Genomic DNA, 16,084 nt, shown 5'->3' with positions numbered 1-16,084 from the left:
CAGTCCAGATGAAGTGAATAGAACATGTTTACAAATGGCTCCTGCAGATTTCCACTTGAAAGTTTGAGTTCTTTGCCAGGAAGGAAACAGAGTGCCTTCAGATTTTTTGACATGCTAGAGGACATCCAAATGCCAATAATTCTATCCTTAAAAGTGACTGATTTATGCTGCCCCCTATGATATAAAGCATTTGCAAGTTTTACTTAATATAATAAGACATGAAACAAAAATTATAAGTGTAGCTTTGCGGGGCTGGGGGGAAGAGAGCTTATTGTGACTTAGCACTTCAGAAAACTTTTTAAATCTTACAGTATTGCAGTACTTAGTGGTGCATGCAACCTGCATAGTCACATTTTGCTATGTTTTTTGAAAGCAATCTTGGTATTGGAATTTCTGTCCTTATGAAGTAGTTGCATTAAAAATATACTTACAGAGAATAATTACAAACATATGGCTGAAACAAACACACATAGAGAACAATAAACATGACACTGGACAGTTTGGTGATAGTTTGATAACACTAGACACCAACCAATAGAGGAGGAGTGCAAAAGGCTGTGATCTTAAGTGAAGCTTTAGTCATTCTTTATCTTATCCTGGCATTGATGGAATTTTTAAAAATAAGCACTTCATTTATTCCAATGAAAGTTGAGTTCTTCTTTCAAACAAAATTTTGTTGAACTCTGTTGTATACAAGGCATTACTAAAAGTGAAAACATCTACACTAATAAAAGAGGAAGATGCAAATTTACCGTACCTCCGCGATGCCCACGAGCCAATCAGGAGTGAGTATACAAATTAACCCAACAAAGATGGTGGGTTAATTTGCATACACAGTTGCCAAGCGGTGGGGGGCAGGGTGGCGCTAAGCAGCCTGGGTCCCAGATAGGTTCCAGGCCCTGCCCCCAGGGTCCTGGGACCATCGGCGGCCCGGGAGTGGCCAAGGGGGCCCCCTCGCAGTCAGCGCACAGCAGGGCCCGCTTGGCCCTGGCTGGAGGTGACCTGGGAGAGCCAAGTGGAGCGGGGGCTACAGGAAGCCATGGGGGGTGGGGCAACCGGAGCCAAGCTCCGTGGGTCTGAGGAGAGCGCCTAAAGGAAAAAAGGAAGCTTCGGCAAAGCGCAGGAGGTGGGTGGCCCAAGGGGCACAGAGAGGCACCAAGGTGGGATGCACCCGAGGGAGGGGGCTCAGGCCAGGGCAGGGGGCCAACAGGCGGGGATCTGCCTCACCTGAGGAGAGCGAGGTTCTGCGGTTGCCCCAAGATGCAGAAAACAAGAGGCGATGACTGCCGGGTGTGGAAGGATGCGGACCCACAGCCCTGAGGCCGGGGTTAAGGGGTGGTGCCACCTCAGTGGAGGGGCGTTGCACTGCCAGGTACCCCACTGTGATGGTTTGGTGACGCTCCCAACACTAACTGGGCCTTGCCCTGGCCTGTGCACTTGAGAGGTCGAGACTCCTGCTCCCTCTTTGGCCCAAAAGCAAGTCCATGCCTGCCCCGCCCTACTGTGGTGCAAGCCTGCACGGTGAGTGTGAAACCTTCCACCTGCACCCCAGAAGCGGGGGGCAGTAAAGAATGGGGGCAGGGGGCGGGGGAGAGGAAAGAATGTGGAGCTTCCACGATGAAGAGGTGCTTAAGAACAAGGCTCAAGGCTCGGAAGCCTCAAGGGGAGGTTTGTTCTGTTTGCCCTGCGGCTGTCCCTTAAGAAAGGCGGAGGGCATGGCTGTGAGGCTACCATGCACAGCTGAGCCCACTTCCACAGCCAATTGGAATTGGCCTCAGTTTCCTGGTCTGTAAAATGGATTAAGCGTGTCCCAGTGCCTTCACTGAGTTTTGAGGGCCAATTGAGATACTGTATAAGGAAAATGAGTGAAGAGGTAAGAAAGAAAAGGAGGGGTGAGCCACACAAAAGAAAGATTGGAAGGAACCTGTAAACCCATTGTCACTTAAATAGGGAATATAGTCAATAGTGTTGTAATGATGGTACGATGCCAGGTGGATACTGGAAATATCGGGGAACACTTTGTAAAGTATATGATTGTCTAACCAACCATTATTCTGTAACTAATATAAAACCTGAAACTAATACAAAATAATATTGAATGTAAAGAAATGAAAATAGGAGTGAAATTGTTATAAATTTCAAAGTTTAAATAAAGGCTGTAAAGGAAGGAAGGGGGAGAATAAAAATAGTGTTTTTCATTTTACCACTTTATTGTCTTTTCAGTACATGAAAAAGTCAGTTGTCTTTAAATGGTGCTTTTATACTTTTCTAAGTCATTATCTCATTTGATGTTCAGGGCAATTTAAAGACTAGATAATTATTCCCTCCACTATTCAAAGAAAGGAAATCTTGGTGTCTGGCCGCAATGATTAAATTGTCAAGTTCTTATTGTAAAGCAGGGTTAGTGAAATTTTCTGTGAAGGGTCATATCTATACTAATAAAAGCCTTGGGGGTGATCAGGCCAGCAGGGGAGGGCAGTTGGGGGCGATCAGGCTGGTAGGCAGGTGAGTGGTTAGGAGCCAGTGGTCCCAGATTGTGAGAGGGATGTCCAACTGCCTGTTTAGGACTGATCCCACAGGCCTAACAGTCGGACATCCCCCAAAGGGTCCGAGATTGGAGAGGGTGCAGGCTGCTGAAGGACTCCCCCACCCCCCATGCATGAATTTCTTGCCGTAGGCCACTAGTCTATACTAATAAAAGGGTAATATGCAAATAGTCAGGACGCCCTCATGCATAACTACCAATCAGCCAGCGTTTGTTCAGCAGGCACAGGTGGATGGGGACTTGCAGCATTGGGGACTTGCATCACACTGTCACAATCCATCACCAGGAGGCCTGGGGCCTGGTGGAAGCCTGGGCCCAGGGGCGGGGCCCAGTGGAGGCCTCCCTGTGGTGAGGCCTGGGGGCCCCGCGGCTCTGCATGGTGTGGAGGCGGGACCCCCAGCTCTGGCCTATCTCTTTGGGGCAATCCATCGAGGAGCCCCAGATGGGTGGGCAGGGCCTACCTCTTTGGGGTGATGGATCATGGGGCTCCTGCACTGTGACAGGGCACAGGCCAGGTTGGGGGAGCCCCTCCCCCCGAGTGCACAAATGTCATACACCGGGCCACTAGTATAATAATAAATTCCTGAAGTTTTTGACAATCTAATGGTGAACACACTTTTTAAAATTGTGATAAAACATACATAATGCTCAGTTTATGATTTTTACTATTTTTAAGTGTAAAATTCAGTGTCATTAAGTATATTCACTTAGTTGTACAACCATCATTACCATCCATCTGTAGGACTTTTTCATCTCCCCAAACTGAAATTCTGTATCAATAAATAGTCAGTGCCAATTCTCCCTACAGAGGCTACTTTCTGGTTATGGGGATGGGGAAAATATGTAATCAGAGCTCAAACAGAGAGAAGCAGTGTTACTGGGCTGAAGAGATAAGTGGTTAGTATTTGAGTCTGCCTGAGTGACTAAAAACTGGAGAACACAATTTTAGGGAGGTGGGAATCACAGAGATTTGACCCCCCAAAAGTCTTTTAACATCCCCAAATGTTTAGTTGATGAGCACTAAATACAGCTCCAAGCGAGACAGATAACATCAGCAAGAAAGCTAAGAAACTAAGCAGGGATTTCATCAGCAGGGAACAGAACTGAGAGTTGAATCCTTGCCAAGTTAGTGTGGGTATGCAAGTACTCCAAATCGATAGTTCCCAAGAAGGGAAAGTCCTAGAAGCAGCGACAAAATGGAAATAGTTCTGCCATAATATAAAATCTTTACAAACCTCAAGTGACTAAACAAATTCATGAAATAGTGATCATTGGTAAAATTGCTGAATGAGGTACAGAACTTCTGTGCCCAATTTGAGTGATCCTCCAAAGTTTTAAATTTTTTTCAAAATAAACTTAAAAGAAATACTGCAGGGATATTGATTGGGAGGGCATTTAATCTAGATTTTTTTAGTCTTCTAATCTCCAAGCACGTTGTATTTCTCTATTTAAGTCTCCTTTAATGTCTTTAGTATTTGTAGTTTAACATAGATCTGTGAGCATTCCCTGGGATTTGGGGATTTGGGGTCTTTTATTCATAGTAATTCTGGTTTTGAGTGGTTTAAATCTACATTTCCTAATGAGTTGAGCACTTTATTATATATACAGTATATCTTCCAGCAGGAGATTTGGATATCATCTTTTGAGAAATACTTAGCTAATCTTATTGCCAATTTTCTATTTACCTCTCCATATTTTTCTTATTGTGTTATAGACTTCTGTAGGCCTGTGAATGTTTGTCCTATATATTATTACATGTATTATATGTACTAAAATTACCTTCTCCCATTTGTAGACATCATATTCATTCATACCTCTACATGACTATTTCAACACCTATAATCTAAGAATTAGAAAATTGTCTAATATAATTATAGTAAAATCACAAAATTTTTAACAATAACAATATAATTATATATAACATTAAAATAAAGTCCATTTTCAAATATGTCAATTATTCTAATAATGTATTTATGGTAACTTCCCACATAAACTCAGAATTTAATCCAGGATCACACCTTTTCTTACAGAGGCATCACTTTAAACTCTTTAATCTGAAATAGTTTCTGAGACTAGTGAAAATTGAAAAGCTAATTTTAAAAGGTTTATGAAAATGCAAAAGACCTCAAAAGCCACAGTAATCTTGAAGAAGAGGAACACAGTTGGGGAACTTAAATGACTAGATTAAAAACAATTAAATATTGCTTCACTAAGTAAGGCAGCATCATATTACCACATAGATAAATAAAAATGTCAATATAATGACTAGAACTGCATGAATAACATAAACAGACACATGGATTTTTTAAAAGGCCACTGGAATTAGATACCTAAATGATTTTTTAAAAGTGATGAGTAGGCACGGGTCATTACGTTGATGTTCTATAAGTTTGGAAATAGAGGAAGAAAATGTTGGAGTGTTTGAAATAGTACAAAAGCACTGAAATAGGCTATCAGGAAAAATCAGACATAATCTGGTAATCATACTAATGAGCATTTTCTACCACACTCTTACATTTTTGAATGGCTTATCAGTTATTGATATTCCAGAGGGGAGGAGAAGCTTTCTAAAATTTTAAATGTAAATGTTTCTGGGAGTAGTTTCAATTCCATATTCAGTCAGACTTTGTTTAATCCTATCTTTTAATCATGGATACCTCTTTTAAATTAACGGTATTAGGGACATAGAAATTATTTTGGATTGAAAGTGAAACTAAAATATGTGCTGTTTGAGGGCAGAGAGCAAAATGGGAGGGGCTTGGTTGCAATCAGGGCACTGAGTATAATGGAAATACAGGAAAAGTACTGAATTTGGTGCAACATGTGTCAGGAGAAGGGAATATACTTATTTTAAAGTTTATCTGCTCTTTCTGTGTTTCATAATATCAGTTTCTCAGGACCCAGGTTATAAATGGTCAATAAAGGTCTCTTAAGAGAGCAGCTGAATGTTAATTTTGAGTAAATATATGATGTCACATATTTTGGAGAACTGAAACCCAACACAGATTCAAATGTCACAGATTCTAGATAGTAGACCAGAATAATTAAAATTGGACATAAGTAAGATTTTGATTAGTGACATAACTTTGATGGGGAATTCTAGCTGGGGTGAATGAAGATAAGCTTGGCTTTATGTAAGAGGATTCATTTGAGATGAGACTTAAAACAAGGAGAAGAGATGAAATTATGGAAACGGGGCTTAGATATTTCCTGTAAAAAAGGCCTGTGAACATCACGGAAGTAGAGGTCAAGTATATGCAAGAGGAAAGTTTTATTCTGCCTAGAGCTAAGGCTACATAGTTATGGGGACACAGGCTGGAATGTGCAATGGTAATGAATACAGTGCTTTGATTTCTATTTAAGTAAATTTGAGAGTTGTTTTCTTTTCTATAGCCATTTTGGCCAAGATATTGGTATCATTCAAGAAACAGTGTGTAATATGCTTTGAGAATTAAAGTCACGTAAAAAGACTAGTGTAGCATGCAGTGATGTGGTAATACAGTACTGGCAGTAAGAATAAAATAATAGTTCTCTGATATAAAAGCTGACTTTTAAATAACTTGGTGTGAAGTAAATATTTGTGCATTGTCCTGAGGACTTAGGTTAATGCTTAATATTTTTCTCATGTGTTTCTAGTTTTTTTTGTTGTTGTTTTTTTTTAAAAAAACAACCTATAAAGAGAATTTTGGGATACAATGTGCTTTTAAATCAGAAGCAGCTGCTATATGTACTGCACCATAAGTAATGACATTATAAAACCTTTATAAATGTAATTTATTTTGGTTCTGAAAAACACTGTAATACTATAAAAATTTATCAAACATCCTCAGGAAATGTGAGGCTTTATTTCTGTGTGTATATACTTCAAACTGCCATATCCTAAAGCCTAAGAAAAATCTGCCTATCCAAATACATTATTTTATGTATGTTTTTGGTAAATATCAATGTTTAGGGCATAAGTCAACATACATAAGTGCAAAAGCTTGATTATTCAACAGATTGATTTCTCAGTATAATATAAACCAGACTCCTATCTGTTTTGCTGTTGGTATCTGTATTTTCATTGTTTTAGTTAACATCTAAACTAATTGTATCTAATTATAACCAACAGCCCAATAATTGTTAAAATTCCTTCCCATTCTAGGGTTCTATGATTACACTCATGATGATTTAAGCTATGAAATATTTTTATTAAAACTATTAAAAATTTAGAGCTAAGTCTGCAAAATGATATCTTATATTTAGATAGTGACTACTTATAGGCAGTTCTAGGACACTATGTCGATTGCCCTAAGCAAAATGAGTGCTAAATACATATCTTTGAATTAAAATATAATGGTCAATTAAGTTAAAATTTCAAAATTATGTTATGACTACTAATGTTTTCCTTAAAAAAAAAATCACTACTCCTGTAAGTTTGGCAACTCTTCGTACAATAAAGGTGTTTTAATAACCAGAAAGTGAAATAAAGTAGTTAAATTCTGCTTAATTCTCAATAATAATAGGCATATGAGAGATTAATTATTAATCCATGACCATTAGGGATTCCACAAGATATAGATCTAATATAAAAAAAAGTAAAATTCATATGAAGATTCTCTAACAGAATAGTAGAAGCCTTTCCTATGCTTCTTGTATTGTGGAATTGTGCACCTGAAACTTGTATAATTTTGTTAACCAGCATTACCCAAAATTCAATAAAAAGGAAACAAATGTATTTTAATTCTTCTCGAGAAGTACTACTAGTTTTCCTAAGTAATTCATCATGTGTCTATTCAAATTATAGGGAAACTACATAGTAGTTGCTATGACTTTATAATCCTCTTTGTAAGAACCAAAGGTTTCTCTTGGTATAAAAAACAGAATTGGTAAATATCTGATATATTTAGTCAAGAGTGAGCAACCAAATTTCAGATGGCATTATTGTGAAAAACAAAAATTGCTCTTAATTTCAAAATTTCTGATTTTTCTTTCCTGTCTTGCAAACATCTAAAATGACATAAGGAAACACTCTATAGTATTACCTTATGGAAATACCATTGTGATTCATTTTCTTGTTCCTCCAGTCCATCCCATCCAGACAATGAAAGCAAATTTGTCACTCAGACTGTGCTCTGTGAATTCGTACAAGAGCTCTCAGCAGGAACTCACATAATATTCTGTATGTAAAAACAACTCAGCATGGAATTCTGGACCTTTCACATTAATGGTCTTATCTTTATCCTATTGGACTAGTCTCTCTCTGTGTGTGTGTGTGTGTGTCTTTTATCATGTCATATGCAATTCCACCTGTTTGGATTATCCACATGCAAATTTTTATTACATTTTTACTAGATCCTCCTGCCCACAGACACAGGTTTCTCCACAATCTTAGAAAATATCAGAACTTTGCAGTTAAAGAAATCTTAATGATAATTTCATTTAACCTAACAAGAATCTAAGGTTTGTGAAGTATAATTATTAAATGGTGCAATCAGTACTGAACCTTGTAAGTTGCATGTTTGTGTTTGTGCACATGTAGGTTTTATTAAATCTGGCTAGTACTGCCCAGCCAGTGTCGCTCAGTGATTAAGTGTCAAACTATGAACCAGGAGGTCACAGTTCCATTCCTGGCCAGGGCACGTGCCCAGGTTGTGGGCTGCATCCCCAGAAGGGGGTGTGCAGGAGGCAGTAGATGAATCATTCTCTCTCATCATTGATGCTATCTCTCTCTCCCTCTCCCTTCCTCTCTGAACTCAATAAAAATATATTTTTTAAAAATCTTGCTAGCACTACTTTATTTGTTCAAAACTGCTTCCTCTAATTTCAGAATTAAGTCCTAGATTTTACATTCAAGAATTATATCTTTCTGACTTTATAAAATTCTATATCACTTATAAATATAGGTATTATTTTCTAGAATTCATAGATTCTGTAAAACTAAGAAAAAAATTGTGAAAATCCCTTCGCATTAGAAGCTACCTATTTTTACCCAGTTCTGGCAGTACATGGTAAATATGGTAGGCCTTTACTTCGCATGGGATATTGCCAGTGCAATAGAACTGGGAAGACTAAGTTTGTGTTCACCCAGAGCAGCCAGAACAATGTGATAAAAAACAACAACAATCTGTGTTATTGTACAAGCAGTAACATCCTCATTACAACTCATGTGTTCAACTAAGTTCAGAGGCAAGAGTATAGCTAGTCTCTGTATACTAATTAATAATAATGTCAAAAGCCAGGAGAGCAGGTTATGAGAGAGTTTACAAATGAACTTAAGAAATTCTAAAAATAATTAGAAGCCCATTTTATAATGAAGTAGATATGTGGGGATGGCGTATGTAAGACAAAACCCAACTGCAAAACAGAGAAAGTGTGTTTTTCAGAAAGTAGTACAGGTGTTTATATTAAAATCTCTTTTTCATAAACATATTGTTTTCCATAAATACTTTAAAATAATTGACACACAGATTTGATGTGATTATCTTCATTTGAGAAAAATTCTGATTACTATATATGGGTTTTCCATTTTGACTCATGTCAAAAATAAATAGGCACAGGAAATTGAACACCTTACCTTGTCCATAGCTAAAATAATTAGTTTTTTTTTTTCTCTCAAGAGACGTGATAACAATTTACGAAAAGTAGTTAAACTACACACACTGTTAGTAGCTATCATTGACAGATTACAGAACTAATTCAAAATGGTACAGAAAGATCTAAAACATATGTCTGTTTTAAAATTTCAGAATAATATTGACAAGGTCCATCCATCCATGTTGTTGTAAATATCAGTATTTCATCTTTTCCTATGGCTGAGTAAGATTCTATGGTGGACAAAGAATCTAATATACAGACCATGTAGCATAGAAATGTATGTTTGCAACCTATATGGTTCTTCTAATCAATGTAACCTCAATAATTTTAATAAAAAATAAAAAGTATGTGCAGTAATAGTGGTCAATTAATTAATACACACTCAACTTTTATAAAAAATAATTTTTGTTTACAGCCTAAAATAAATGCTTGTAGCGGAGCCTTGGTTGTCTTAAGATTACAAGTATCTCTTTTTATCTGTGGTTATTCTTCTGTATCTGTGAATCTCCCAGGATGAAACCCTTTATATAAGGCCCCATGAACTGAATGTGCCCTTTGTACACAGCTTGAGAAAAAGAATCATAAAGCAATTTCAAGTTCTTAGATACAAACATTTGTCAGTTGAACTTGAAATATCACGATGTTAGTTATTATCTATGGAGGGAAAAGTGATGTTAAGTGAGGGATGCTGGAGGATGCCATATGACTAACCTGAGGAGAAATAAGAGAGAAAAAAGTCATCAGGTGAATCGTATGGGGCAAAATGACTATGACCTGTGGAACCAGAGGACAGATATTTCAAAGAAAGTGAAAGTAATGGACTTTTGATAAAATAAACTGCATTTGGAAAAACATAATGTCACACACAAAAAAGAAGAATCTCGTCAAGATTTTGGAAATTTCACAGATAAACGTATTTGTGATTTAAAAGCAATAGGCATAACTTTTGTGATATTGGGTACTTTTTTAATATTTTTGGCCTCTTCTTATTTGACTGATGTTGCAGTGAACTAAGCAATACTCATTTCATTACAATCCCGTCTAGTATCATATGCCAAGAACCAAGAAAAATATATAAGGATCTATGGGCGATGATAGTATTCATAATTGTTTATTTTTTATTCTCATGATTTGAAATGAGTGGGCATAAATAGGGGGTAAAGCACAGAGAACACAGAAATTGCTGGTATATAAAACGTATAAATGAGATTGGTAAGGGGAAGATAGATAAATAGAAAACTTTGGACATCAGAAAGATCAAGTCACATAATATGCGACACAGAAGAAAGGAGAGAGGTTGAATGAATGTTTGCTGGAAATTGAATGCAAGAAGGGTTAAGTATTTTCCATTGCCATTTGCTCCTGACTGCTAATGAGCAGCATCAACAATGTACTTCAGATGAATGAGCAATATCATCCTGCTACTGGAATGCTATCAAAGCTTTCTAAAGGTAGTTTCTTTCTTCTACTTCTTTTTTTTTTCTTTTTTCCTTCTTCTTCAAACCCACGGGTGTGAATTGTAGGCAGGAAGTTGTTCAGTTTGCCTGAGATTAAGAAATAGAAGCGCCCAGTTGGTGTGGCTCAGTGGTTGAGTGTCCACCTATGAACCAGGAGGTGATGGTTCAATTCCTGGTGAGGACACATGCCGGGTTACGGACTGGATCCCCAGTGTGGGGCATGCAGAAGTCAGCCAATTAATAATTATCACTCATCATTGATGTTTCTATCTGTCTCTGCCTCTCCCTTCCTCTCTGAAATCAATAAAAATATATTTTAAAAAAGAAATAGAAGCATCTAGAAGTATTTATTTATTATACATATCATACTACTCTTAATTATAAAAAAATTATTCACTAGTAGAGACCCATATAATTTAGTAATTTTTTGCATATTATAATTGTACTTTGTATTGCCTCCTACAGCACGCTAGTTATTATTTACCCATGACCTTAAAGTAAATTTCCAAGAAACTTTTAATCTTTTAGATGCACACACATACAATTAAAATCATACATAGCTGATTAATAATGAATCAAATCTACATATAACTAATTTTATTTTGAGATATACTATGAATACTGACCTGCATTGAGCTACCTGAACAAATTACATTCCTTACCGTACTCTACTGAAATATCATGCCTTTTGCACACCGCAATTAGTCAAATATTGTTTGAATAATCATTAGTGATGTCAAAAGTCACTGTAAAATATAAACCACTTTCAGCCTCTATATTATCATATAAAAATTCTTACCTTGCCCACATATTGTGTATCTGTACCTGTGTACTCTTCCAACAAAAAGAACTGATTCCACATCCAGCCACGCTTGGTGCGATGTAGCATTTTACCATCATCTTTTGTCAAACTCATCATCCTTTTGCTTGGCAAACCACTGTTAGCTTTTTCTTGTAATGGGATAGCATCAACTGCATAAAACATATAGGTCCAGATGAATAGTGGTAGGCAATGGTAAGTCCTCATTATTTGCGGCTTCAGCAGGATATCAAATTCAATGTACCGTCTATTTCCCCTGAGGAGTAGGGGGAGAAAATGGTTTATTAGGTTGTGTCTCACTTTCAAATGACCTGTAAACTGTAAAACTTTTCTAAATGTTATTTAAATTTTGTATATGTATATATTATTTTCCATGTTACATCAGTGATCTATCTTTAAAAACTTATATAGGTAAGTAGGAAGACATATATATCACAATTAAACTATACAGGAAGTTAATGACTGACTTTAATATAATTATATTGCAGCATATAAATGTGAATATATTTGTAACTTAAAATACTAGATATTTTTTTTAAAAAATAATCTCTATAATACATCAAAGATCATAGAGGTCTTAAGTGGATTATTTATTAACATATGCATATATATGAACCTATGTACTTTACAGAAAACTGTTTTCTGCCCACAATCTACTACATTTTACTAGCTGTTTTCTCCTACTCTTGTTTTTCTTTCACCTCCTCTTGTTCTTCTGTAATAAGTTGAGATGGTGTCTCAAGGAAAATTCAATGATACCACATATACTTCGGATTGTATCTTGCAATACATGGTGCCATACGATGCTGATCTTTACAATTGATAGCTATTATTTCCCCCAACAATCAGTTGAGTGAGTCACTCAGATTTATTTGAGACTAAGTTGAACATGTTCTGAATGGAAACATTTTACCTGATAATTTAAAAACAACAGCACATTTTATTTCCTAACAAGAAAGAAGAACACACAAATTGGTATTGTGAAACTAGAGGTGGGATATTTTGATCCAGTTTTTGAAACAAAGAATATCTCTCTGTTGCTCTAGTAAGTGGAATCTTCTTGAAGTAAAAACAATAACTCATTTGGTATCTCAATTAATTTTAGGTATTAACACATTGGTTTAAATTTATACAGCATTTAATTTGGTAGATGTGAGATGATAATACTGCTGCTGATGATGATGATAATGACTTGGTAAGCAACAGAAACCCACCTCAAACTAGTGTAGGTAAAAGAAGAACTAATTGAATTATAAAATTAAATTAAGTGTGGAAAGGAAAGAATGAAAGGGGCGAAGAGGCTACTGGGCATTTCCTGCTCAGGAAAACTAGAATTGGGGGGTTGAGTACTTGAGTACTATGCTCTGTCTCTGATTCTGTCTCTCTTTTCTTTCTCGCTTTGAACTAAGCTTTCTCAATCTGATGAAATATTGGAATTTATAGAGTTCAGATTTAATATGTTCCAATCCAGAAAGCAACCAATAGTTATTTCTAACTTGTGTTTGAAAAGTCCTGGTAATGGATTCAGATTTACCTGGCATAGCCCAAATGGTCAATGCCGGAACCTCCTGTATAGTAAAAAGCCAATATGCAAATCAACTAAACAGCAGAACAACTGGTTGCTATGACACGCACTGACCACCAGGGGGCAGATGCTCAATGCAGGAGCTTCCCCCTGGTAGTCAGTGTGCTCCCACGGGGGGGGGGGGGTGCCGCTCAGCCAGAAGCCAGGCTCATGGGCTGAGGGACCCCCCTGAGTGCACAAATTTTGTGCACTGGGCCTCTACTATACCTATAATTAAATTGCATTTATCAAGGCATAAAAACCAAATATAAACTTCTAGCTTGGCTTTATCTCTAATTATCTGTGAGACTTTGGGATATTTACCCACATTACTAGGTCTTAACTACTCTTTCTATCAAAGGAATAAAATTAGTACCTGATTCCCAAGTTATCATTAATATTTTGTTGAACTTTTAATAGTCATTTGTAGCTCAAGGACTTATTTTTACAACAGCATATACCTATGAAAATACTGACACATTAAGAATATAAGTAATTGGATAAAAATCTATGGGAAATAAGTGTCAGAACTAGTTTGAGACCCAAGCAATATAAAATTCTTCCATTAATATCAGAAAACTACAATGTCAAAGAGTGCTTAGAAAAAGTGTAATGGAAATTACTAGTGGTCACTAGCTCAGAGCATGACGTTCATGTTGTTGCTTAGTGATGGTGCAGTGGGAAATGAGCATCAGGGAATGTCAAGGACAGCAGATATCTCACTCTCATAAAATTCAACCAATTCCTTAGTTGACCATACTGATTACTCTGATTTCTTCTCACTGAGAGATTCCTTTGGCCATTGTCTTTTCTGATAACCCTTGCCAGAGAAATTGGAGAGCATTCTTCATTTCCTGAGGTCTGTTCTAACTATGATGCCCACTTTGGATGGAATGTAAGCCTTTACGCAAAAAAGTCCAATTGTATTAGATGGAGACAGTGACTTCGGCAGGGGTTAGGATCCCATAGGCTTTAAAGCTAGAGTACAATATTGCATTCATTTTCAGTGCCTTGAAAAGCATTTGGAATATTTTAACATGGCATGTTTATAAAAGGTTAATCTGGCTACAGAGTTGAAATAAGTTAGAGGGTAGGAAAGGGTTTGGTTACAGGGGGATCAGTTAGAATCTATCCCTCTAGTCCAGTAGGAGATGACAATGGCATATAGAGAAATGGCTTGAAGTGGAGAGTGATACTCTGTTCAGGTTCCCTTAGCTATTTTAATATGCCCACACAAAGGCATGTGCACACATACACACACACACACACCATACACCATACACTACAGTTTTTGTATGGTTTGCTTCTTCTTATGGCTTGCACCTGCAGTTCTCTTTGGAGAACTTCCTTTGGCTACTGGAGCCACTTTGCCCACATGCAGAGGGAGCTTAAAGTGCCTACAACTTGACAATTATCTCCCACAGAAATCCCTGAACCATTGTCTAACAGGTGCAGAAACATGAAAACCTACATGTTCTATACAACACAGAGCTCCCCTGCAGAATCATGCTGGGGCTGGAACTTTGACTAACATTAGACCTTATTTGGATTATATCCTGTCTTGTTTTTTCCCCACTCTTTCCCTAGCTTCCTGGTCTGGAAACAATGTGTTAGCTAATCACTTGCACACAAATCCTCACCTCTGTGTTTGTTCCTGGAGAACAAGACTTAAGACATAGACAAAATTCATATAGTCACAAGATTAAAAACTAACTTCTCATGTATTGGTCATTAGAGAGAGTCAAAAAAATAAGAAATATAATATTTAGATTTTTAATTTGTGAACTGGGTGGATGATTGAGCCATTCATTGAGTGGAAAAGCAGTTCTGTTAGAAAAATAAAGAATTAAGTTTTTTTGTTAGTTTTATTCAAAATAAATAATGTTTGTACTGCTGTTGCTAACAACGTTTAGGCATAATTAATAATAGGAAGGAAAGAATTCACTATTCTACTGATTTTACATCATTTAATTTATATATTTACTAGAGGCCTGGTGCATGAAATTCATGCGCTCGGGGGGGGGGGGAGGTGGTGGGTGGAGTCCCTCAGCCCAGCCTGTGCCCTCGGGGGATGTCCAACTGATTGCTTAGGCCCGCCAGCCATGAGCCTGGCTCAGGGCTTCTGGCTGAGTGGCGCTCCCCCTGTGGAAGTGCACTGAACACCGGGCACAGGTCCTGCATAGAGCATCTGCCCCTGGTGGTTAGTGCGCATCATAGCAACCAGTCATTCCCCCCATTTTGTCGATTTGCATATTAGCCTTTTATTATATAGGATGATAGCCTTTTAAAGTAGAGTCTTATATATTTCCTCATTCTTTTTAAAATATATTTTTTATTGATTTCAGAGAGGAAGAGAAACGGGGGAGAGATAGAAACATCAATGATGAGAGATAATCATTGATTGGCTGCCTCCTGCATGCCCCCTACTGGGAATCAGGCCTGTAACCCTGGCATGTGCCTTTGGACAGAATTGAACCTGGGACCCTTCAGTCTGCATGCTGACACTCTATCCACTAAGCCAAACCAGCTAGGGCAGTGGTCGGAAAACTCATTAGTCAACAGAGCCAAATATCAACAGTACAACCATTGAAATTTCTTTTGAGAGCCAAATTTTTTAAGCTTAAACTTCTTCTAATGCCACTTCTTCAAAATAGACTCGCCCAGGCCGTGGTATTTTGTGGAAGAGCCACACTCAAGGGGCCAAAGAGCCGCATGTTCTCGCGAGCCACGGTTTGCCGACCACGGAGCTAGGGCAACTCCTCCTCATGTTCCTATGAGGAAACTGAGGTACAAAGAGGTTCAATGGTTGCCCAGATAGAAGAATTGAGAAGTAAATCTTGGTATGCCATTGCACTTGGGCTTACCCTACTAACTTCTGTGATGCTGGATGCTGGCAACCAACATCTATTCTAACTTGCCTTCTGTATTCTAGGCAATTTTCTGACTGTTTCCTCAAACATTTTTTATTTAACTTTCATCTCAGTAATATTACAAAGAGGGAATGGCTGTGCTAGAGGGTTAAATTGAGGCTTTTCTTGTTGAAGTAACATACTAATATCACAGGGTGGTAGGCGCCTGTGGAGAGAAGGAACTGAAGATTTGAATTCTGTGTTACTGATGAC

At 37.5% G+C, this 16,084-nt stretch overlaps 1 protein-coding gene across 2 annotated transcripts in view; it reads right to left on the bottom strand.

The window, feature by feature from the left end:
* Positions 1–16,084, bottom strand: part of CDH9 (cadherin 9) — a 100,015-nt gene that overhangs the window by 49,608 nt on the left and 34,323 nt on the right. The window contains exon 2 of one of the 2 annotated variants that reach the window (XM_080680882.1): positions 11,378–11,654. In XM_080680882.1, the coding sequence (XP_080537008.1) occupies positions 11,378–11,605 (228 nt within the window). In that variant the 5' untranslated portion in view covers positions 11,606–11,654. The remainder of the gene's footprint in view (positions 1–11,377; positions 11,655–16,084) is intronic. The other variant, XM_080680883.1, reaches the window with a different exon arrangement.

Source organism: Plecotus auritus, assembly GCF_963455305.1.
Source record: "Plecotus auritus genome assembly, chromosome: 7".
NCBI lineage: Eukaryota > Metazoa > Chordata > Mammalia > Chiroptera > Vespertilionidae > Plecotus > Plecotus auritus.
This window is presented reverse-complemented; position numbering and strand designations above follow the sequence as displayed.